Below are 24,182 nucleotides of genomic sequence, written 5' to 3'. Positions count from 1 at the left end.
ATACCATTCTCCATTATGGCTGTCCCAACTTACATTCCCACGAGCAGTATACGAGGGTTCCTTTTTCTCTACGTCCTCTCCCACACTTGTTATCTTTTGTTTTTTGATAAGAAACCATTCTAACAGGAAAGGGGTGATATCTCATTGTGGTTTTGATTTGTATTTGCATCACCTGATGATTAGCGATGCTGAGTACCTTTTCATTTACCGAATGGCCACTTAGATGCTTTCTCCTGAGAAACGTCTGCTCAGATTTTTTTGCCTATTTTAAAAAATTGGATTTTTAAGAAAAGATTTTTGAGTTGCTTAAGTTTCAAATACATTTTGGCTATTTACCTATATCAAAGATACGATCCAAAAATATTTTCTCCCATTTCATAGATGGTCTCTTCGCTTTGTTGATGGTTTCCTCTTCTGTGAGAAAGCTTTTTCGTTTAAAACCATCCCACTTGTTCATTTTTGCTTTTGTCATCTGTTCTCCTGGGGTCTTATCCAAAAAAATTGTTGCCCAGACCACTGTCAGGAAGCTTGTCTTCTATGTTTTCTTCTAATATATTTTTCTTCTGTACGTTTATTTTCTTCTAACATTTTGTAGTTTCAGGCCTTACAGTTGTCTTTAATCCATTTGGAGTCGATTTTTGTGTGTGGTGTGAGATGGGGGTTCACCCTCCTTCTTCTGCATCTGGATATTCAGTTTTTTCCAGCACCATTTATTGAAGAGACTATCCGTGCCCTGTTGTGTGTTTTTGGTGCCCTTGTTGAAGACTGGTGGTGGTGGTTTAGTCGCTAAGTTGTGACCGACTCTTGTGACCTTACAGACAGAGGAGCCTGGCAGGCTACAGTCCATGGGATTCTCCAGGCAAGAATAGTGGAGTGGATTGCCATTTCCTTCTCCAGGACATCTTTCCAACCCAGGAATTGAACCCGGGTCTCTTGCATTACAGGCGGATTCTTTACCAACGGAGCTACAAGGGAAGCCCTTGAAGATCAGCCGATCGTAAATGCATGGATTTATTTCTGGACTCTATTCTGTTCCTTTGGACTCTCTCTTTCTCTTTATTACTGTAGCTTTGTAATGTATTTCGAAGTCAGGAAGAGGGATGCCTTCAGCTTTATTCTTCCTGTTCAAGACTGTTTTGACTGTTTGGGGGTCTTTTGAAGTTCTGGATGAATTTTAGGCTTGTTTCTGTGAGGGTATGTGGGCTGAAGACCTCCTATTCCGCCACCTTGCTAATGTCATTTCTCTGTAGTTTTCTCGTGGTATCTTTGTCTGGCTTTCAGAGCAATGAAATGGTATCAGGGTAATGCTGGCCTCTTAGAATGAACTTGGATCTGTTTCACCTCTTCAGTCGTTTGGAAGAGTTTCAGGAGAATTGGTATAAATTCTTTAAATATTTGGTAGAATTCACCAGTGAAACCATCTGGTCCTGGCTTTTCTTTGTTGGGAGGATTGATTAATGATTCATTCTCCTTTCTTGCCATTAGTCTGTTCAGATTTTCTATTTTTTTCACCATTCAGTCTTGGCAGATTGTGTGTTTTTAGGAATTTATTCATTTCTTGGAGGTTATTCAATTTGTTGGCAACAAGTCTCCCAGCTTCTTTTAAGGATACTTGTGATGGCATTTAGGGCCTATCAGGATAATATCCTCATCTCAAGATTCTTAATTACATCCGCAAAAACTCTTTTTTCATATAAGGTAGCTGCCATGGGCTTAAAATTCATGCCCCCTTAAAATTCATATGTCGAAGTCCCAACCCCCAACATCTCAGAATGTCACTGTACCTGGAGATAGAATCTTTAAAGAGGCGATTAGGTTAAAATGAGGTCATCAGGGACTTCCCTGGTGGTCCAGTGGCTAAGACTCCACGCTTCCAATGCAGGGGGCCTGGGTTTGATTCCTGGTCAGGGAACTAAGACTGTCCCATGCCACAGCTAAGAGCCCTCACATGGCAACAAAGACCCGGTGCAGCCAAATAAATCAATGCTGAAAAAAATACACACATAAATGAAAAGAACACAAGAATTAAAATAAAATAATGAAAAAAAAAATAAAATAATGAGTTTGTCAGAATGGGCTCAAATCCACTATGACTGGTGTCCTATAAGAAGAGGAGGTTGCTGCTGCTACTGCTAAGTAGCTTCAGTTGTGTCTGACTCTGTGCGACCCCATAGACGGCAGCCCACCAGGCTCCTCCATCCCTGGGATTCTCCAGGCAAGAACACTGGAGTGGGTTGCCATGTCCTTCTCCAATGCATGAAAGTGAAGAGTGAAAGTGAAGTCACTCAGTCATGTCTGACTCTTAGCGACCCCATGGACTGTAGCCTTCCAGGCTTCTCCATCTATGGGATTTTCCAGGCAAGAATACTGGAGTGGGTCGCCATTGCCTTCTCCGGAAGAGGAGGTTAGGAGACATATATGGCATAGAGGGAAGACCATGCAAGGACCCAGGTGGAAGGCAGCCACCTGCATGCCAAGGAGAGAGGCCTTAGGAGAAACTGGCCCTGCGGACACCTTGATCTTGGACTTCCAGCCTCCAGAACTGTGAGAAAATAAATTCCTGCCAACCAGCCTGTGGTACTTTGCTATGGCAGCCTGAACAGACTACTAGCAAGCAGCGGTATTTACAGGGTTTCAGGGATTAGGACCCAGGTCTCCTTGAGACTGTTATCAGCCTGGCACAGGATTCCTGCCTGGAGAATCCCATGAACAGAGGAGCTTGGCAGGCTACAGTCCATGGGGGTCTCAAGAGTTGGCTACGACTTAGAGACTAAATCACCATCTCTCACAAAGTGTGTATAACTAGAGGAAGCAGGGCGTTTAATCTCTTTTGTTCTTACAACAAAGTTTATCCTCAAGGAATTGCATTAGGGGTGTGGATAGACGATAAACAAAGAAGCAACGTGTACTCTGGGCTTCCCTGATGACTCCGTGGTAAAGGATCGGTCTGCCAATGCAGGAGGCTTGCATTCCATCCCTGGTCAGGAGGATCCCCTGCAGAAGGCGATGGCAAAACCCACCCCAGGCCTCTTGCCTGGGAAATCCCATGGACAGAGGAGCCTGGCGGGCTGCAGTCCACGGGGTCGCAAAGAGGTGGACACGACTTAACGACTAAACGACAACAACAAAGGGTGCTGTGTTGCGTCATGACTTGACAATGGGTATTGGTCACGGGTGCTTGGAGAAAGAAGGCAGGGCCTGGTGCTGGAGGAAGGTATAGTTTGCAATTTTATTTAGTTAATTAATAAATGTATTTTGCGCAGCTTGTGGAATCTCAGTTCCCCAATCAGGGACCTTTGCCCCCAGCAGTGAAAGTCAGGAGTCCTAACCACTTTAGTCACTTCAGTCTCTTGTTTGGCAGGTGGGTTCTTTACCTCTAGCGCCACCTGGGAAGCCCTAACCGCTGGAAAAGAAAGTGAAAGTCGCTCAGCCATGTCTGACTCTTTGCAACCCCACGGCCTGTACAGTTCATAGAATTCTCCAGGCCAGAATACTGGAGTGGATAGCCACTCCCTTCTCCAGGAGATCTTCCCAACCCAGGGATCAAACCCAGGTCTCCCACATTACAGGCGGATTCTTTACCAGCCGAGCCACCTGGGAAGCCCAAGAATACTATTCCTTCTCCAGCAGATCTTTCTGACCCAGGAATTGAACTGGGGTCTCCTGCACTGCAGGCAGATTCTTTACCAGCTGAGTTACCAGGGAAGCTCCTGAACCACCAGTTTGCAATTTCAGAAACGGGGTCAGGGAAGCACCTTCTGAGAAGGTGACATTTGAGTCAAGACCTGAAGGAGGTGAGGGTGCCAAGCACGTTGATAGCAGAGGGAAGGACATTCTGGGCAGGGGAGACAGCGGAGGTGGTGGCCGGAGAGGGGGTGGCCTCTGCCCGCGGGGAATGGGGAGAGGGCAGGGTAACTGGGTGGCCTGTAGGGGGCCAGGTAGCAGGACGCAAGATCAGAACAGCTGGTCCAACTCAGGTAAGGGGCTCCTCAGCCATGGAAGGGCCTCTGGCTTGGGCAGACGGCAGCCACTGCAGGATTTTGAGCAGATGCGTGACCTGAGCTGACTTTATGTTTTAAAAGGATTGTTTTGGCTGCTGTGCGAAGTGAAGGCTGAAAAAGAGCCAGGTCAGGATGGGGAAGCCCAGTTTGGAAGCTGTGTCAGTCGTCTAGGCAAGAGTTGCTGTGGATCACGGCCTGGACCCTGGAGGTTGGGAGGGGTGGTTGGACCCTGGTCACCCTCTGAAGTTGGCGCCCCGGGGTTTGCTGGTGAATCGGGTGTGTGAGATGGGAGGAGGGGAGGATTCCTAAGCTGCTGCCTGAACCTCTGGAACTGAGATGGGGAAGGTGTGGAGGGGCAGGGGGGAGCAGGTTATGGTGGAGGGTGGGAGGGGGAACCCATGCTACTCAGGGTTATGAGACTTTCAGGTGGGGATGTTAGGAACTGGCTGTGAACGTGCAGGTCCTGAAAGGGGGAGGTCTGCTTGATGTATCAGTTTGGGAACTGCTAATGCATACATGGTATTTAAAGCCATAAATTATGAGAAACCACAGCTGGGGGGCCCCCGGGCTGAATGCTGGAGCTGGCCAAATTTCAGAGTCTGGAGAGCTTGTGGAGGAATGAGCAAGGGGTCTCTTCGATGAACAAATAAGTGATGAATGGATCTCGTTTGCCACTGCTCTTGGGCAGGTTGTCCCTCCTCGCTGGTGGTCACCCCAGCCCTCCGTGGTCTCTGCAAACGCACTCCTACCCGCTTCTGACCCATCCTCCATTTTTTCCTGGGCTCTGCCCGCTCCGGCCAGGCACTGCGGACCTTCACAGGGCTGCTCTTTCTCCTGAAAGGCCTGAGCCTCCCTGCTCTCTGCGCTATTCTTGGCCTGGTAAATTGCTTCCTATGCTCTGCTGTCCTCCGGGACTGGGTCCCTGAGCACCGCCCCAGCCCGGTGTCTTTCCAGTCAGACTCCTGGCAGCGTGAGAGCCCCTGTGGTCAGATGCGCGGATACTAGTGTCTACATGGGCAGACCCCACCCGCACTCCCAACACAGTTCCTCCTTGCCACCCTTGTGGCTTCCCCGGGTGCCCACTGGCCCTGGGGTTCTCTCTGGGGAGGACAGACGCTAGCCCATTCGGGCCCTGGAAGTGCACTTGCTGGTTTGGGGAGGGAAGTTTGGAATCTGGTACCCAGAGTGCTCTAGAAGGGAGGGGTGGGCTCCGGGAGGGCACATCAGATGGATGAGTGGCCCGAGGGGAGGGGGATGGCCCTGGGGAACGGGTGCAGTCAAGGGGGTCCTCAGTCTCCTGTTGAGCCAGCAGGGTGTTTTGTCAGGAAGCAAAGTGATGCCTTATGCCAGGTGTGACAGGGAGGGAACGTGGAGAGGGAAGCATGCTCCTGTTTTTTTCCATTGGACCATTTCTTCTCTCTTGGCTGTTCACCAAGGTCAAGGTTCGGTCTGGACAGAAGGGTCATTTTTGTTTCCTCTGCTCATCCAGCTGCAGCCACAGCATCCAGAGGCCAAGGACTTGGGTCTGAGGGGTGAGGGCTGGGGAACGCGTCCTGGTGAGCCCATCTCCTTGGAGGGATGAGTGTGTCGGACTGGCTGCCCTGCTTCCCCTAAAAGGGATTATCATTTTTAAAGGACAGGCTGAACTTGAAGAAGGTTCCTTTCACCAGAAGTCAATGGCAGATGATTTTGGTGAAATGAAAGTGTGAAAGTGTTAGTCGGCTCAGTCGTGTCTGACTCTTTTCGACCCCATGGCCTGTAGCCCACCCGGCTTCTCTGTCCATGGGATTCTCCAGGCAAGAAAACTGGAGTGGGTTGCCATTCCCTTCTCCAGGGGATCTTCCCGACCTAGGGATCGAATGTGCGTTTCTTGCATCTCCTGCATTGGCAGGTAGATGCTTTACCACTAAGTGCCACCTGGGAAGACCCAAGGTTCCCCAAGATTCCCCGAGCCCTGTCCCCTACCTGGACCAGGAACTGAAGGCAGATGAGCGCTTACAAAGGAGGCCAAGACAGTTTCCTTTCAAAGGTTTTCTTTTATTAGTCTTTTCTGAAGCAGTTAATTCTCTTATTTTTTTAAAATGTGTGTTTCATCCAGAGCTATACCAAAATGATTAAAATGAATTTTCTAATGGGGATATAGCTCCCCAGATCAGAAAAAAAAAAAGGTGGTTTTTTTTGTTTGTTTCTTTTTCCATAAACCACACAAGTAAAATGAAAGGAGAACATCAACAATCAAAAATAATCCCCAAATGTCCAGGACAAAAAATAAAATATTTATTGATCTATCACAGCGAGACACATAGAGATGGGCAGGGCGGGGGGAGAAATGCTCTGAAATACAGTGGCTCGAGGAGGGGATGGGGATACAGTACTGCGTGGGGGGAGACCCAGGTTGGGGGGTAGATTCCTGTGGCCCCGGCTGGTACAGCTTCTCACACCCAGAGGCTCGGGGCCCCTTTGTAGGGGTGTGTGCGATGGGGTGGAGGCTGGGCACAGGCTGTCACAACCGAGTCGATGGTGGGGGCGCCCAGCCAGCAAGGGGTGCCGGGCGGCCAAACCGGGACAAGGATGGACGGATGGATGGACAGACGGGCAGATGAATTCCACAAGAGCAAGAGGGCTGTTCCCAATACTGGGGGGAGTCTTCAGACATGGGGAACAGCGATGGGCCGGGGAAAGGGGGGCCAAGGAGGCCAAGAGATGGTGTGACCCAATCCAGCGTGAGGGTTTCAATGCTTGGGTACCAACTGGACCGCAGCCAGAGGTGGGTCCTGGTGGGCAGGGGGAAGTGAGACTGCCCAGGAAGTGTCTGCACCATCTTCAGAGGAGCCCCAGGGCGGGGGTTCCCTAAGGGGCTGCCCTTCCCTCCTCCCTCCCCGCGGGAATTGTGAAAGCACCAGCACGTAGCACCAAGTCCCCCAGAGATGGAGAGAGTGAAGGGGGAGTTCCTGGGTGGGAAGGGCGTGGGCGCAGGGGGCCAAGCCCACCCTCCCCTCGCCTCTGAAGGAGGGGGGCCTCCTGGGGCCCACTTGGCCACCACTCTCTTGCCTCCTTGCCCTGTGGATTTCCAAGGCCGCCCGGCCTGCCCCGTTCCCACCCGGGGTGGGAACTTAGGAGGGGGCATGGGAAAGTGGGGTGGGGTCACAAAGGGTTTACATTCTCCACCAAGCAGTAGCACCAACGTTGATGAGGTCGTGAGTCAGGGGTCCCAGGAAGCTCACTTTCTCTTCCGGCCACAGGATTTCCCCAGGCAGGCCCCACCTGGGTGCAGGGGAGGCACGCCCCACAGTCAGTCCTGGCTGCTGGTGCTCAAACCCTTGCCCACTCTGCCCAACTCCAAGCTCTTCTCACATCCGCATCATCACCATGGGAAACAGAGGCTCCAGGAAGCCAGGCGGAAGGAAGCCTGGCCACCTCCTTAGGCCAAACTCCGCGCCCTTTCATTGTGCAAACTCCCACCGGGCACGTGGATGGTAGCAGGGCCCTTGCCCTCTCCTGGGGAGGATCTGACTGGTTAACCTTGTTTCAAATCATCAAGCCACCGGGTCGGGTCGTGGGGCCTGGACTAGCGCCTACCCCTGCAGGAGCGAGGTGTGGCTCGTTACCGCCACCTGGTGGCAGTGAGACACTATCTCTGCAGAGCTCATCCAGGGTGTTTGTTGGGAAAGAAAGCAAGCAGGGTCACGGGCCACAAGCACCAGCTGATGCCTGACTGAGAGCTGGGCGCCTTGAATGAGGTCAGGCTGCTCTGGCCTCTGTTTCTCCCTGGGCTGCCTCGTCTCAGGGTGGGGTGGGGGCGGTGGGAAGCAGGTGTAGGTAGAAGGGGATCCACAGCCTGAGCGCCAGGGTGGAGCTGGGGCTTCTCTGAGTCCCTTTCAGGCATCCTTGGGAGAGGCCTTGAGGGTGGTGATCAGACACTGCCAGACGCATGTCTGCCCCTTGGAGCAAGGGCGTGGCTCCAGCACTCCCTCGAGGTCTACCCCTCCAGTTCCCTGACACCAGGGCCCCCTGTCACCTCCATCCTCTCTCTCCCTCCCAGTCCCTCCTCCCCCCGCCTTTTCTTTCTCTCGGCTTCTCCCTGCAGGAGTGGGGGTGTGGGTACCAGGCAAGGAGGGCTTGCCAGGCCTGGCCTGGGAGAGCCAGGAGGGTCCCTGGCCCACTCTCAGCTCTGAGGATCTGTTTCAGAGACAGCAGAAGCAGAGGGTAAGGTGTCCAGCTCCCCAACCCCTGGCCTCCCTGCCGGGCCTCGTCTGACATGCCGCCCGCTGCTCCAGCCTGTCCCCCGACCCTGCCCTCTTCCAGGGGCAGAGTCTACTCACCTGGGAATCCCAGGGCTCCCAGGGCCCCTCCGAAGGGCTTGGGAGGTTTGCCTGTGGAGGGAAGGCAAGGGGTTGGGGAGGTGGCCAGGCTTCCCCATCTCTACCAGCCCGCCCCCCTACCCTGCACCCATGCACCTGCAGCAGCAGGTTCCGAAGTTCTCTCTGCCCCCAGCCTGACCCTCCCGCCCAGCCTCGTTCCTTTCAGCCTGTGGAGGTTTGAGCAGCTCTGTGGCAGCCCCTCCCACCACAGTCAGACCCCAGGCCACATTTCCCAGGGGCAGCCTCACCTCCCAGCCAAGGAGCTCCAGGCTCGGCCTCCTTGACCACCTGCTTGAATAGGCCCTGTTTTTACCCAACATTATCTTTCCTCTTCTATGGGACCTTGTCAACCTCTCTGGTTAGACCCTAAGACCTGGCATGACCCACGTCCCCGTCTCACTCCTGATGCCCCGTCAAGTGGCAGGCTGGGAGCTCTAGGAATTGGGGTCCCCACACCCCAAGACTGGTCGTTTCAGCTTCTGTGATTCTCCCGTGGGCTCCGTCAAGCCCCCGTACCAGAAGGCCAGCCCAGGGCTGTGGCTGCAAAAACTATTCCCTCAATAGGATGGAGCCACCCCCCCACCCCCCGCCCACGCTGCAAAGGAGTTCAGGGCCCTGCTTGAAATGAGGCCCCGACTTGTGAGACAGGTAAACTCACCACCAACTCCCAGGCCCCCGGCTCCACCTGCAAGGCAACCAGAGGGGTGGTGAGGGTGCGCGTCTCCAGGGAGCCCGCCAAGCCCTCCCCGGCAGTGTGGGCCTTGTTTGAGAGGGGCCCAGTTCTGGGCTGGGGCGTGGAGGGCTCTGCCAGTGACTGTGTGACCCTGGATCCTCTCTGAACCTCAGTTTGTCTCATCTGAATGCGATGTTTTGTAAAATCCGATGCCCCCTGATGTTGCATGGGAGGAAGAGAAGAGGAGGAGGCCCAGCTCTGTGCAATCTAAGGACGCAGGGGGCCCCCGACTCTGTAGCCTGGCTCAGCCCTTCTGGGCAGGGGAAGAGGAGGGCTGGGGCGCCTGGCCGTACCTGGGAAAATAGGAGAGAGTCCGAAGCCAGGCCTTGCTGCGACTCCTGCAGGAGGGGTTTGGGGTTGGCGTGGGGGAGTGGGGGCATGGGGTGGGCTGGGGTGGGACCCTGGGACCCGCCGCGGCCTGGTCACCTACTCCTCTCCGCCTAGGATCACCTCCTCCCCCCTCCCCTCCCCCACATGGCAAAGCAGCTTTCTTAACAAAGCCTCATCAGCCTGGTGTCTGAGGCCCACGTGTCTCCCCCACCCTGCAGCCTTTCCCGGACTGTCCCCTCCACCCTCTTTCTTGGGTCCCTATGCTGATACAGCCCTGGAGTCCCCACTGCTAGCCAGCCAGACTCAGCTGCGGATCTCACAGCAGAGGCGGCCCCTACCTCCAATTGGGAATGGCGGGCCGGCTCCTAGGACACCTCCAAGGCCAGCGGCACCTGAGAAGAGGGCAGATGAGGGTCAGGATGAGGCACAGCGTAAGGGGCCCTGAGCATCCCCTCCAGCGTCTGAGGACGTGATTTCCAGGAAGGATTCTTCATGGGTATTGTGAGCAGGACTGGGGACTGAGCTGGTTCATGGACAGGGCAGTGAGGGTGGGGTATAAGCAGCTTGCAGGCCTGGGCTCGGGGGGGCTGTGGGAGCAACTCACCGAATTTGGCTGCTTTAGCAGCTGCAGCTGGAGACACACCTGGAAAGATGGGGAGCAGCAGGGCTTAGGAATATCTCCTTCCTCCCAGAGTCGTGTCCTCCTCCTGGCCCCTGCCATCAATCTGCCCCTGCCCACTGACTCATGCTTCCACCATCCTTCCACCCCTCCATCTCTCCAGAAATCTTTATTAAGCTCCTACTGTGTGGCCAGATTTGTGGAGCACACGGGGTAAGAAATTTCAGGCTGGGTCAGAGACACAACGATGACTTGAGAGAGAGAGAGACATTAACACAAGGTCCACCACAATGGCAGAGACTTTGGGAAAGGGATTTCCCTCCAGGCTTTGCTTTCCTTCTCTGAACTCCCACTGGAGGTGGTTGGGCAGATTGAAAGAGAGAGGAGAGGGAGAGATTGGGACACCCAACTGCAAGGGGCAGCCCTCACTAAACCTGCTCTGTGCTCAGCCGCTCAGTCGTGTCCGACTCTGTGAGCCTGTGGACTGCAGCCTGCCAGGCTCCTCTGTCTGTGGGATTTTCTGGGCAAGAATACTGGAGTGGGTTGCCATTTCCTCCTCCAGGGGATCGTCTTGGCCCAGGGATCGAACCCATGTCTTCTGCACTGCAGGCAGATTCTTTACCCGCTGAGCCATTGGGGCCCCTTCAAATGCTGCAGAAGCCCAGAGAAGGGGGCAGGGCTCAGTATAACCTTGAGTTGCTGATGAAGTGTGGGCAGGGTCCAGGCAAAGAGGATCGCCTGAGCAAGGTGTGGCCAGATGGGAAAGAAAGTCAGTCTCTCTCTCTCTCTCATTCATATGTGCTGCTGCTGCTGCTGCTAAGTCACTTCAGTATGTGCACGGGTGTGCAAACACACACGCACATCCCACGCCATTCATTCACTGATTCCAGAACACACTTTACCTCCAAGGCCCACAGCCCCTGGGACAGCTCCGAGCCCACCGACTCCTCCCAGGCCTGTGGAGAGAGCTGTGTATTAAACCCTGCAAGTGACAGCAGTTGGCTCTGTCTGCAGAGGGGTTGGAGCCTGGGCCCCCAGGGCCTTGGAGGGCTGGTGGGGCCAGGAGGTGGGCGGGACCCCCAGAGACAATGCCCCTGAAGGCCTTGGGGAGCAGGCCAGGGAATATATGCTTCATGGCATGTAGTCAGACACACCCCCCCTAACTCCCACGGCAGCCCCCACCTCACACCCGTGCTCACCAAATTGGGCGGCTTTGGCGGCAGCTTTGGCGGCAGCAGCCGCGGCAGCAGGTCCGACTCCTGGGGACACAGAGGGAGCTCAGGGAGGGAGTCTCCATGGATCAGTCTCCCTCAATGCCCAGCCCATCCTGGGGTTTCCAGTAAGGTAGGTACCGTTAGCCCCATTTCACAGATGAGAAAACTGAGGCACAGCAGAGGTTAAGTAATGTGCTCAAAGCTTCATGGTGTTTCAACTCACCTGCCACACCACCTGGAATGCCGGCTCCACCAAGATCTCCAACCCCTCCAAGGGCCCCGACCCCTCCTGGTGCTGTGGAGAGAGGGTGGAAAGTCAGTCCTTCCCCGCTTCTGAAGGACGAGGCTTCCCCACCCCAAGGTCACTAGGCAAGTAGACAGGTGGTGAAGGCCACGTGACCCAGGGGAAGGAGCAGAGGACAGAGGTCCATTCCCAGACCCACGGGTCTGAGTCCCAGCTCTGCCCTGACCCTCTGGACAAAGGCAGACCCCATCTTGATCCTTGACCTGCCCACCTCCTCTCCTTTCATCCAGGCTGGCACTGGGAGCCGCAGGTGGTCCCAGTGGTGGCTGCGGCCATGGGCTGCCAAGGGTGGAGGACTAGCCTCAGGCCCTGACAGCCCTGGGTTTGAATTCTGGTTTCTCTGCTCATCAGAGCTGTCACCTCTCTGACCCTAAAGGGGATGACGATCCTTTCCCTGTTCACCTACAGGTGTTTGAAGAGTGAGAGGACACACTCTGTGTGAAGGTCCTCTGAGTGTGAACCACTGTCCAGGACAGAGCTGCCAGGAGTTACAGCTAGCGCTTTAGGGAGACACTCATGGTCAGTGCTTCAGTTAGCTGGCTTATTGTTCCAGGCAGCAAGAAAGGTAGGTACCCTTAGCCCCATTTCACAGATGAGAAAACTGAGGCACAGCAGAGGTTAAGCAAAGTACTCAAGGCTTCAAGGCCAGGAAATGACTTTGGAGCCAGAGCCCTTAGCTTCTCTGTTTCTCTGGCAATGGCTGTCGAGCTCAGACCAGCAGGGCCGCCAGCAAGGAACAGGAGAGAGGCCTGTGGGTTACCAGGCCCGCTGCGGGTGGAACACTTTCCAAGGTGGAGACTGGCCCCAAGTGGACTGGCCAGACCTGGTTGGCAGTTCCCTGGCGGAGGCCCCGGCCCAGATCCTAGGAGGCCGGAATGCAGGGGGACACAGACAGCATGGGTCTGGCCAGGATGGGGCTGCCTAGGTGCCAAGTGTCGGGGGTGGGGGCGGGCAGGCTTGCCACATCCTCGTGGCGGGCACAGTCCTGCTGACAGCAAGGCGGGGGCCAGATGAGGAGTCCTGGCTTTGCTGGGACATCAGCCCTGGCCCCTCCCTGGCCTTGGGCCCCATGAAACTGTCAGGGCCTGAGGGGCCTTAAAGACCATGGTCCTCACCAATGTGGAACTGCCCCCCCGGGGGGCTGGAAACGTGAGGGGTGGTTTGGGTTGTCCTGGGGCTGTAGTCACGCTCGGCATTTGGTGGGTAGGAGCCGGAGTCTGCTGGGCTGTCATTAATGTGTCCTATAAACTGCCTTTTTCCACGCTGACCATCCCAGCCCTGTGATGTAGGCTCCAGGCACTGGGCCCTAGCCCAGGGGGAGAGGAGACAGGTGACCAGGTGCTATCAAGGATGGTGGGGCAGCAAGGGGATCAACCACTGGGGGTGGTGTGTTGAGGGGCTCTTACCGAACTTGGCTGCTTTAGCTGCGGCCAGGGTTCCAGGTACTGGGGAAAAGGGCAAAAGGAAGAGTCGGGGAGGTCAGTAGCTGAGCTCTGTGCCTGGGAGTTCTGCTTCCTCCAGGGAGCCCTCCTTGACTTCCTCAGCTTTCTTTGTTTCTCTCAAAGCCCTGAAGCCGTGACTCTGCTGCTAGGAGCTCACAGGGCCAGGGACAGAGCTCCAGTATCTAGCTGTGTCTCTACCAGTCTGGTCTGGGGGTGCTTGAGGGCTGAACTATGCCTCCTCTTTCCATTCTATCCTCTGCTGGCTCCTCGAGGACCAGCACGGTCTGCCCGAGGCTGGTGTAACTAGGAGATGAAGAAATAGAGTTCCCCGTGCCCCCGCACACTGCTGAAGGGGAGCTAAGTGGGCCCAACCACTTCCACTGACCCCAGGGACCCTCACCCTCCTTCCTTGGGTGGTGGGCTTCCTTTCAGCTTGGAGCCCTTCACCTGGCCTGCCCCCTACCTCTCACCCCAGTTGTCTCAGACGGCTCAGGAGGATCTAACAGCATTTATCATAAGCTTCGCTGCGAAGATGCTGGAGGACGTGCTGGGGAGAGAGCCCTGCCTCCTTTGGGCTCGGGGGGCATTGCTGTTCAGCCCCCAGAAGGCCCCTTACCTGCCCCTGCCCCAAGTCCAGGAACTCCGGCCCCGACTCCAAGGCCAGGAACACCAACACCCACTCCAAGGCCAGGAACTCCCACGCCCACTCCAAGGCCAGGAACGCCAGCGGGAAGGCCAGCGGCAGCCCCTGCAGGAGATGGGGGAGTGGGGTGACGGCGGCAGACAGGAAAGAGGCCCTTTTGAGGGTGTCCTGCCCAGGAAGCTGAGTCAGGGCCCAGGAGAAGGGGCCCAGTCTCATGCGGGGGCCTTGTCCCTTTCATCTGCCCTCTACACTGCCACCAGTTTTCCTAAAACTCACATTGACCACCAAGTCCAGCCCCTCCCCAGACTGTCATGCAGGGCCGCACATGCTGGACACCACTGCCCTTTTCAGCCTCACCTTCTGTCCCTCCCTCTTGGATGAACTCATCTGATTCCCCTAACAAGCCTCCCTGGCAGGTGCCCTCGGTACCACACAGGGACATCAGAGGTCACTCGGCTGGTGTGGGATCTCCCTTATGCTAAATCTGTTTCTAATGTCCATGTCTGCGGCCTGAGGGGCCTCAGGAGGCTGAAGGGCAGGTCTGAGAGGTTGGGTGTCCAGGGACCCAGCTCAGGCTGGGGTCACACCAGACAAGAAAGCAGGCAGAACACTCACGGAACTGGGCTTTGGCGGCGGCCTTAGCAGCAGACTTAGCTGCAGCTGGGGCTGCAGGAGAGGGAGAGGATGAGGTTTAAGGATGGTACCCCTGGAGGAGTCAGAGGACCCTCACTCAGGCCCACTTATTCACACAGCTTACCTATGACACCACCGGGGCCAAGGCCGATGCCAGGAGCTACGCCGACGCCGGGAACCACGCCGACGCCGGGAGCCACGCCGACGCCGGGAACCACGCCGACGCCGGGAACCACGCCGACGCCGGGAGCCACACCGACGCCAGGGCCTAATCCTGAGAAAGAGAGCAGAGCCAATCCTTAACCAAGTCCTGACCAAGGAGGACAGAAGCTGATGGAAAGAGCAGCTGGCTGGGGGGGTCAGGAACCCTGGATCCTTGTTCCAGCTGGGCACAGACTTGCCGTGTGACCTTGGGCAAGTTACTTTCTCTTGATGGGCCTCAGCTTCTTCATCCCTAATAAGAGGTCTGTGCAAGATCAGGAGCTCAACTTTCGGAGTTCCAGGGACCTCTTTGATACAGGCAGACTCATGTAGCAACCAAACGACTGCAACAACATGTAGTGAAGGGAGTTTGGCAAGACAGGCAGGCCCGGCTCCAAAGCTCAGCTCAGCCACCATTTAGCTACATGAGTATGGGCAAGATACTTAAGCTCCTGGAGACTCAGTTTCCACATCTGCGAAATGGGTGCAACAGAACCACTCTCATAAGGCTGGTGTAAGGATTACCTCACCAAATGCTGAAAGTGAAAGTGTTAGTAGCTCAGTCATGCCTGACTCTTTGTGACCCCATGGACTGTAGCCCACCAGGCTCCTCCGTCCATGGGATTTCCCAGGCAAGAAAACAGGAGGGAGATTCCTGGCCCAGAGATGGAACGCACATTGCAGTCAGATTCTTTACTGTCTGAGCCACCAGGGAAGCCTTCAGCAAATAGTAGTTTTACAAACATGAGTTGCCATATCTGAGTTTAGGAATCACTGGTGGCTCAGTGGTAGAGAAGCTGTCTGTCAAGGCAGGTGATGTGGTTTCGATCCTTGGGTTGGGAAGATCCCTCGGAGAAGGAAATGGCAACCCACTCCAGCATTCTTGCCTGGGAAATCCCATGGACGGAGGAGCCTGGGGGGCTACAGTCCATGGGGTCACAAAGAATCAGGCACGACTCAGCAATTAAACAGACTTGAGGTTAAGATTTCTCTGGCATGCAGCTGGGCTCTAAAGTGAGCTGTTTCACTGTGCCATATTCAGGAGGGTGTGGGAGCCTGGGGCTGCCAGGGTGGCCCTCGGCTGAAGCAGGAGATGCAGAGCCCAGTCAGGGAGTGAGAGCACCGCTGTCGCTCAGAGAAACCCAGCGCCTGTTCCAGAAACAGGGCAAGGCCCCAGCTGGACTGGAAGGCAGCAAGGGCTTTGGGAAGGGAGGGGGTGGGTGCTGGAGGGCTCTCCGGCATCTCTTCTCTCTTTGTCTTCCTGCTCAGAAACTTCTCCCCCATCCCTCAAAGTGCTTGGATGGGCCAAGACCTGTGAGGAAGGCTCAGGCCCAGAAGGTGACAGCTTGGAGAGGTCACATTGGAGAGGGGTGCTCTCAGACTCCAAAGCAGAGATATGAGAGAGCAGCGCTCTGGGATCAGGCTCGGAGGCAGAATTGGCAGGGGGCTTCCCAGGTGGCTCAGTGGTAAAGAATCCATCTGCCAATGCAGGAGATGCAGGTTCCATCCCTGGGTAGGGAAGGTCCCCTGGAGAAGGAAATGGCAACCCACTCTGGTATTCTTGCCTAGGAAAATCCCATGACAGAGGAGTCTGGCAGGCCACAGGCGTGGGTCCGCAAAGAACTGGACACGAATGAGGGACGAAACAACAACAACTTACCAAACTGGGCGGCTTTGGCGGCTGCTTTGGCGGCTGCAGCTGCTGGAGTCCCGACCCCTGAAAAGGCGAAGATTAAGGATGGGGAGCGGTCCCCAGCACCGCTCCCCTCTCTCTTCCATCCCCCATGGTAGAAAGACTTCACAGAGTCCATATCTCGGGAACTGCCCCCTCTCTCAGGCCCGCACTGAGATGGCCCGCCAGCCGCTCTGGGCATGTCCTCTCCCTGAGAAGCAGCTCTGACTCTGTGGCTATTGGAGGAAATGGCTTATTTCTTGGGGGAGAAATGCAAAAGGGGAATTTCCCCCCCCTCCACCCAGAAAGAAGAAGAAATGCAGAAGAGAACTCTTCTGGTGGGAAAAACACCCACAAACCGACAAGGAGGATTGTAAATTAATCTCATTTCCTCCCTTTGGAGAAAGAGTGCCGGGTAAACAGAGACTAACACAGGCCCTCCCACCTGATCAGAAAGCAGAAAGGCCCGGTGGGGCGGGGGATGAATGAGGTCTCCCCAAACCCCAGCCAAGCAGAGTTCTGCTGCCTCTCAGGCTGACATCCTGAGCATCCCTGAGGGCAGGGAGGAGACTTTCTGGGTTCACTCAGCGATCTGGAATTCCATGGAGACACTTCCCTTCAAAGTATGGGAAATCCCTTTTTCTCTACCCCTGTCTCTGGGCTCAGTCTTGCCATCTGCAAAATGGGACCCTTCCATGAGCTAAACCAAACCCATGTCTGGGCTGGGACACAGCTCACCTGGCACCCCTCCAACACCTGGCACACCTCCAACACCCGGCACGCCTGGTATTGCTCCTGGGGCACCTGGCACCAGCCCTCCCAGGGCTCCTACTCCCCCAGCACCTGGAAGGATGAAGAGCATGCAGCTTTGCCCTTGAAGCAACCCCCAACGGGGAGCCGAGGGTGGAGGTGGGGGCTGCATCATGGCCGGGTATCTTCCAGGCACCTTTAACTCACTGGTGCGGGATGGGGGATGATGAGCCAGGTACCAATGACCCCAACAGTGGGCAATTGAAAAGGGCAGAAATGTTCACTGTGGCTTTGGAAAATGGGACCGGGGCGTCTGACTTAACTCCGGCCTTTTCAGCCCCAGAGGCCAAGAGTGTGAGGTTGCTCTGATTTTTGAGCTTTGGCCCCCACAGGAGAGCCTGGCTGTGGAGGGGAGTGGGGAGGGCTTGGCCCTGGGGGGAGGAGTAGGGAGGAGGGGAGGCGGAGGGGGCAGGGAACGCAGGGCTGGGGCACTTACCGATCTTGGCTGCCTTGGCAGCGGCAGCTGCCTGAGCTGCTGCTATGGGGAATCGAGAAAGAGATTCAGAAACCTTGCTGGATCTCAGCTGGGCTGTGCCCTTGGCTGTGCACCAAGGGCACGGGAGGCCTGCCCTGCGCTCTCCCCCACGTCCTGCCTGAGTTCCCAGAGTTCAGTCCACCCTCCCCAGCCTCCATCCCTTTCCCTGTCCCCACCCCTGCCACCACCACCTGCCTTCGTGGAACTAAGTCTCATGGGAAAGGCCGGCTCCTGGAATACCTGCGTCTCCGTAGCCAGGAAAGCCCCCAGGGCCAACCCCGAATGTGGGAATGCCTCCAACTCCCACTCCGCCTCTGGCCCCTGAGGAGGGAAGAGAATCAAGTGGTAAAGGGTTTAGTGGGAGAGGCTGGGGCGGGCTCTGGGGGATGCTGGATTGGGGAGAGCATGCGAGCCTCCCTGCAAGTCTGGTCCATGAAGGACAGGAAGCCATGAGATGCCTGAGCCCCACCAGCTTCCTCCCTCCTGACCCCCCCTGGTGTGTCCCCAGCCCCTCTCTCCTCTGAGGAGCTGGGGAAGGGTCTCTTTGTTGGTGATGGGCAGACTGTGCAGTCTTATCCCCCGCCAGGCTGGGGCTCTCCTCTGAGAGGGTCCTGGCCAGGACAGGGAGGTCAGGGACACTGTCTCCACTGGGAATGACATACTGGGACTCTACTATCACTCAGGCCCTCAGGCTCGTGGTGGGAGACACCTGGGGGACACATCGTCCTGGGGCCCAAGGGGTCCAAGTCCCAGCTCTGCCAGTGACTTGCTGTGTGGCCCGGGGCAGGTCACTCCCCTTCTCCGGGCTGTACAATGGGGAGTAGAAGATGAGGGTCCCGGAGTCCAGGTAAAGGCCAGAACAGGGCGGGGTGGAGCTGTCCGCTCGGCACTCACCGAATTTGGCTGCTTTGGCCGCTGCTTTAGCAGCTGCGGCTGGTGACACGGCCCCTGGAGAGACCAAGAGAGACCCCAACGCTCAGGGGAGAGTGGAGTGGACACTCGGGAAATGTAGATATATACCCCTCTGACTTTCAGTCCGTCTTCTTTCTATCTATTGAGCCAACATAGGGTTGTCCATCCATTTACCCACGCGTATCTCCACTTACCCGTCTGTCCGTCTGTCTACCCAGCCACTCATTCATCCACCCTCTGACCTTCCCAAATGTCTGTCCATTTGTCTATCTTTTGATCTCAATCTACCCGCTCAACCACTCATCTCTCCAGCCACCCACACATGCATTTATCCGTCCATTTATCCATCAGCCTGCCTATCTATCCTCTCATCTAAATGTGTAAACGACTATCTGTTTTGTATTTGCCTTCTACCTACCCATTCATCTGCTCATCCGCCATCCATCCATTCATCCATCATTCTAACCACTTATATTGTCCCTCCCTGCCTATCCGTCTCTCTTTTCATCTACCCTTTTATCTTGCCATCCACCATTTTACCCATCTTACTTATCTATCCATGTAACCACCCATCTTTTTATCTCTCCACGCATCCACCCATCATCCATTCCCTCATCCATCAGTTTGCCTACTCATCCACCTGGCTGTTCACCTACCTCCCCAGCTGCCCATTTGCCCATCCATCCATCCATCCATCCATCTCCCCAGACATTTATCCATCCTTCCACCTACCCACCCATCTATCCACCATTTACTGAACACATATTCTGTGAAGGGCTGGGAGCACAGAGATGAAAAAGACATGGAGCATACTGACAACCAGAAGGTCAACTGAAGAAGATAAGAGGCTGGCAGTAGTTAATTATAGCCCAAGAAAGAGAAGATGACCAAGGGTATGGAGAGAAGAGGATAGAAGGGTGACGTGTTAAGGAGAATCAGAAAGTCTCGGCAGTAATTTCTAACATCTCTCTCTTGCACACACAAACATGCGTGTGCACACATAGCCAAGCTCAGCTGGTCCGCCTATGATATCCGAGCATACAATACCTGGAACTCCGACACCAGGGATCCCAACACCAGGGACTCCGACACCTGGAACCCCAACACCAGGGACCCCGACACCTGGAACCCCAACACCAGGGACCCCGACACCAGGTACTCCAGCTCCTGGGACGCCAACTACTCCTGGGCCAAAGACTCCAGCAGCGCCTGTGGATGGAAGGATTGCTGTCCTGGCCTGGACCCTGTGGGAACCTCAGGGGGGCCTTCGGGAGCATGACTTTGGGGAGCTTCAGGAGCTGCGGGTCCTGTGTGCAGGATGCTAGCTGCGGGGGCATTGCCTCTGTGTGGATCCAAACTGAGGGAACCCCGACAGAGCTCTAGGGGTTTGGATCTGTGGCTGGGAACAGCAAGGTCTAAGTCTAAAGCAGATTCAGAATGCTCTGCTGGGCCCAGGCAGTTGGTACAGCAGCTGTGAGTGGCCCAGCGGGTAAAGTGGGAGGAGTCAGCAGGGTCCCTGCCCACACTGCTGGGCCAATCAGTGGAGAGCAGTGGACAGAGCCTCCTGGACAGAGGCAGGGAGGCATGACCATGATGCTTGAGGGGTTGGGGGGGGAACAGTTGCCCCAGCTTGACAAAGACAAAGTCCATCCAGCCTTATAGGCCTGGAGCCTTCCAAGGTGCATGCTGAGGCCGGGGCTGGCTGGAGCCCTGGCACTGCCCGTTCCGGGGACACTCACCGTATTTGGCTGCTTTAGCGGCGGCGGCAGCAGCAGCAGCAGCGTCTGGAGCCCCGGCCCCTGGAGAGAAAGCGGCAGAGGGTGAGGCCCTTTCCCTGCGACCTTCTCAAGGACACCCCTCGCCGCCTGCTGGGATGGACCCTACCTGCAATGCCTCCAATGCCAGGAATTGCGCCGGGCGCGCCAGGAATGCCAGCACCACCAACACCAACTCCAGGGAGAACTCCGGCTCCTCCAGCACCTGTTTGGAGCGGGGACAGTGAAGATGTGGCTCCCAGGGGCCCCTCCTGAAGCCAGGCAGGAAGGCTGCTTGGACGCTGGTGTTTTCACCGCTGCAATCTCCTCTGGGAATGAGGCCCAGGCATCTCCGGCCGGGACTGCTTGGGAAGAGGCCCCCACCCCACTGTTCCTTGACTCACCCCTAAAGTGTCCATTTCAACAGCCTCATTAAGGGACTCGTATGTTTTCAGACAAATCCCATTCTAATCACTGCCACATACTGAGAAACCACAAGCGGCCGCTCCCCGGGCCAGAGGGGCCCCTGCAAGAATGTTCAAGACTTCCTCTCTCTGTTCCGAACACGCGGCCAAGTTTGTAATCCAAGCGCCCGGCTGCCTGGCTCTCGCAGCCCCTCGCCGCCCCACTCTCTTGCTCCCACATTCCAGCCATCCCCTCCAGCCTTGGGGGCCTGGAAGAGGACCTCTGTGGGGCAGGCCTCCAACTCACTGCTTCCCTCCACATTCTCGCCCCCTTGGGCTAGTGGGCAGGCATCTTCCATCCCATCATGACTGCAAGAAGGGGATCCCTTGGGACTGGGGCTGAAGGTGAAGACTTCACCCCCACGATCTAACTCTGAACTGGGGAATCGCCAGGGGCCCACTCGGCCCATGCATGGCCCAAGGGAAGGCCATGCCACATCGACTAGCCAAGGGATCGTGGGCTTGAGGCGCTAGTTAAAAGTTTTATAGTATATATTAAATTGATACTCAACTATTAAACTGTTTAAACGCTCATACATGTACCACCTAAAATGATCATTCTAACCACTGCTGTACCCACTCCCTCTGCTTGCTCCTTTCTATTTTAACCGCCCAGCAAACTCTCTACCTATGTTCTAAGGCTATGAATCATATCATTTTCTCTGAGAACCATTCCTGGTTATCTCCAGATAGAAGCAACGTCTCCCTCTTCCTGAGCCCCACGACAGTGCTGAAATTCTTCAGCAGAGCCCTTATCTGTCCCTGGTTTCTGAAGCGGAGGGCGGGATAGAGGAGGGAAGGATGGAGGGATGGATGAATGGATGGATGGAGGGGTGGGTGGACGGGTGGATGGAGAGATGAATGGGTGGATAGATGGACAGAGGGAGGGGCGGGTTCATGGCTGGATGGAGGGAGGAAGGGACCGAGGAGGGAGGGATGGGTGAATGGATGGGTGAATGGATGGTGGAGGGATGGAGAATTGGAGGGGGGACCGGGTGCACAGGCGAAAGGAAGAGTGAATGGGGGGAGGGAGGTAGGAACGGGTGGTGTTGAAACAGCCAGATAAACAGGGGCGTGGCGAGGAGGGGCCACCTTGGTCAGTTAATAGGATAACTAGGCTCTCAGTGGTAATAGCATGGTGAGGCTGGAGGGCTGGCAGCTAGCAGGCAGGGGCTCCAGGGGTACTTACCAAGCTTCGCTGCTGCTTTAGCCGCTGCTGCTGCAGCCTGGGGGCCAACCCCTGGGGGAAGAGGAAGGGGAGAGACTGGAAGGTGTGCCCCAGCACTTCCGGAGCCCATCTCTTCCAGGCCCAAGAAAACCAACTGGTTCATATCTGGGTGTGGATGTGGGGCATATAGCAAGCAGAGGCTGGGAGAGCTGCCCCAGCTTCCTGCCTTGCCCCACAAGGGTCCTTCTTTAGACTCAGACCAGGGTCTGGATATAGGGTGGGCTGGCTGGGTTTCTGGAGCCTGAGTTATTTGGCTGGCGGAGGGGTGAGGCTCTCCTTACCTGTCCCCGTTGGATACCCAGCCTTGCCTGCGGCACCAGCCACTCCTCCAGGCCCATAGCCTGTGACAGGAGAGGCTCAGTGGGCATCCATGCGATCTCATGGTGGCTGCCCCCGCCCCTGCCCTTCAAGGACCAGGCCACCCAGAGCCTCCACCTGTCACCCCCAGCCAGAGTTAAATATAAACATGTGTGGAATGGTTATTCCCATTTAACAGATGAAGAGACTGAGGTTCCGAGAAGAAAACCTGTTTTCTCAAGGCCTGGTGATAAGTGCAAGGGCCAGGATTGAGAACCAGGCTGTCCTGAGTCCCAGTTCCATGTCCCCCTCCTTAGGGGGCTCCCATTCTGAGACTGCACACCCACCCTACCCCCCAGTTGGTATTCTCCTAGCCCTGGACTGGGGCCACAGCTCCCTGGCCGGAACCCTGCGGCTGGAAGGAGCCAGAAGCCCGCCAGTCTGAGAGGGCCTTACCATAGGGCAGTTTCCCAGTGCTGTAAGGCAGTCCATAGCCACCTGGGGAGATGGAGCGTGGGCTCAGCGGCTGCCCCCGGCGGCCCCACGCCTCACCGGGCCCCCGCTACCTGGGCAGACAGACCTAGTCCCCACACACACTGAGGCCTGAGGCCTCCTTCCGTCCACCAGGGTCCTGAGCTGCTTCCAGAGGCTCTCAGGAGAGCCAAGGACTTGGAGGAGGGGCGGGGAGAGGACGCCCCGCTCTAGGGCGCAAAGGGACGGCCATTCTTCTACCCGCCATGGCCCCCAAGTCTGAGGTCTTCCTTACTCTCTTCCCCAGCAAGAAATAGCTCATCATCGTGTGAGCTTGACAGCTGGAGTGGACTGACATCAGAGGTTTCTTTCCAGTGAATGGTGTTTCTTACCATCAACACATATGGCTTCCCATCGGGGCTACGGGTCTCTGTGCGTGGGTGTGTGTGTGTGGACACGGATGCATGTGTGTGTATGGGAGGCCAGCACCTGCAAGATGTTGGTCTCTCCCTGCTTTCTTTCTTTTTTTAAAAAAAATTTCTTTCTTTATTTGACTTTGCAGCATTTCAGTTGAGGCATGGGGGGTTTTTAGCCTCAGCGTGCAGGCTCTAGTTCCCTGACCGGGGCTCGAACCCAGCCTTCTCCCTGCACTGGGAGTGTGGAGTCTCAGCCACTGGACCCGTGAGGGAAGTTCGTTCCTCCCTGCTTTCTTTTGCTGTTGACCAGAAGTGGGCAAAATTACCCAGGTTTCCTGACTACCCTCTCCATCCACCCCAAGATACAGGTGGGCAAACAATTCCCCTCTCAAGCTGACCTCCCAGCAGGGAGGCCCAGTGAATGGAGTCTCTTGAATCCTCTGCCTGCCTTACCTGGCAGCTTGGGTGCCTTGATGGGGTATCCCAGCGGGACTCCAGGCTGCTGCCCTCCGAAAGGTCCAACTCCTGAGGGAACAAGGAGAGCAAGACAATCAGGCTCCAGCCACGTGGGCCAGGAGCCCCTGTGATGCCTCCAGCCTCCAGTTCCACTTTCTCCTCAGACTAGAATGAGCTCCCATGGCATCGGAATCCAGAAAGAGACTGAGGGCCTTCCTGCCTCTTTATGTCATCAGTCGGCTGAGCAACGCCCAGCGATGGGCCGCTTCCTCCAGGAAGCTGCAGGATGCTCCCCTTCCTGTGGCTTGGGCTACACTTGGAGACTGCAGCCCTCTCGCCATTTGGCACAGGCTGCTGCATTTTCTGGGCTCCTCTAGGCTGCCAGACAGGGGTTTGGGGCAGGAGAAGCAGGCCTGTGACAGACACCACTTTGTGCCGAAGCCGGTCCAAGGCCTGGAGCAGTGGGAGTGCTCAGCTCCTCCCAGGGCAGGAGTCCCTGCCTGGCTGGCCACCCATGGGCCTGCCCACCCTCCCTGGAGTGGAGGGACCCAGCCTTGCCTTACCTGGGATTCCAGCAAAAGCTCCGCCTGCACCTGCAATGACAAGGAGCCATCACTGCGGCTTGGCCACCACGGGCCCAGGGCACCCCAGCTCCAGTGAGGGGAGTGCTGGCCCAAGCCGTGGCAAGTTCTGCCCAGACCTCTCAGCTCATCACAAACACATTGGGGATTTCTCACCACCCATCT

The 24,182-nt window shown here is 56.1% G+C and overlaps 1 protein-coding gene across 7 annotated transcripts in view; it reads right to left on the bottom strand.

The window, feature by feature from the left end:
- Window positions 1–6,102: 6,102 nt before the first annotated feature.
- Window positions 6,103–24,182, bottom strand: part of ELN (elastin) — a 32,516-nt gene continuing 14,436 nt past the window's right edge. For 2 of the 7 annotated variants that reach the window (XM_068969342.1, XM_068969339.1), the window contains 26 exons: window positions 24,000–24,029; window positions 23,434–23,505; window positions 22,550–22,591; window positions 22,078–22,137; window positions 21,758–21,808; window positions 20,235–20,330; window positions 20,090–20,149; window positions 19,398–19,559; window positions 18,333–18,386; window positions 17,679–17,759; window positions 17,400–17,441; window positions 16,892–16,996; window positions 16,142–16,198; window positions 14,405–14,554; window positions 14,263–14,313; window positions 13,621–13,752; window positions 12,969–13,007; window positions 11,482–11,553; window positions 11,244–11,303; window positions 10,947–11,000; window positions 10,030–10,068; window positions 9,764–9,817; window positions 9,389–9,433; window positions 9,021–9,047; window positions 8,324–8,374; window positions 6,103–7,265 (listed from right to left, as the gene is read on the bottom strand). In XM_068969342.1, coding sequence (XP_068825443.1) covers window positions 7,222–7,265; window positions 8,324–8,374; window positions 9,021–9,047; window positions 9,389–9,433; window positions 9,764–9,817; window positions 10,030–10,068; window positions 10,947–11,000; window positions 11,244–11,303; window positions 11,482–11,553; window positions 12,969–13,007; window positions 13,621–13,752; window positions 14,263–14,313; window positions 14,405–14,554; window positions 16,142–16,198; window positions 16,892–16,996; window positions 17,400–17,441; window positions 17,679–17,759; window positions 18,333–18,386; window positions 19,398–19,559; window positions 20,090–20,149; window positions 20,235–20,330; window positions 21,758–21,808; window positions 22,078–22,137; window positions 22,550–22,591; window positions 23,434–23,505; window positions 24,000–24,029 — 1,730 coding nt within the window. In that variant the 3' untranslated portion in view covers window positions 6,103–7,221. The remainder of the gene's footprint in view (window positions 7,266–8,323; window positions 8,375–9,020; window positions 9,048–9,388; window positions 9,434–9,763; window positions 9,818–10,029; window positions 10,069–10,946; window positions 11,001–11,243; window positions 11,304–11,481; window positions 11,554–12,968; window positions 13,008–13,620; window positions 13,753–14,262; window positions 14,314–14,404; window positions 14,555–16,141; window positions 16,199–16,891; window positions 16,997–17,399; window positions 17,442–17,678; window positions 17,760–18,332; window positions 18,387–19,397; window positions 19,560–20,089; window positions 20,150–20,234; window positions 20,331–21,757; window positions 21,809–22,077; window positions 22,138–22,549; window positions 22,592–23,433; window positions 23,506–23,999; window positions 24,030–24,182) is intronic. The other 5 variants (XM_068969338.1, XM_068969344.1, XM_068969340.1 and 2 more) reach the window with 5 other exon arrangements.

This window comes from Capricornis sumatraensis, chromosome 3, assembly GCF_032405125.1.
Source record: "Capricornis sumatraensis isolate serow.1 chromosome 3, serow.2, whole genome shotgun sequence".
In the NCBI taxonomy this organism is placed as follows: domain Eukaryota; kingdom Metazoa; phylum Chordata; class Mammalia; order Artiodactyla; family Bovidae; genus Capricornis; species Capricornis sumatraensis.
The sequence above is the reverse complement of the archived record's forward strand: the minus strand, read 5'-3'. Positions and strand labels throughout refer to the sequence as shown.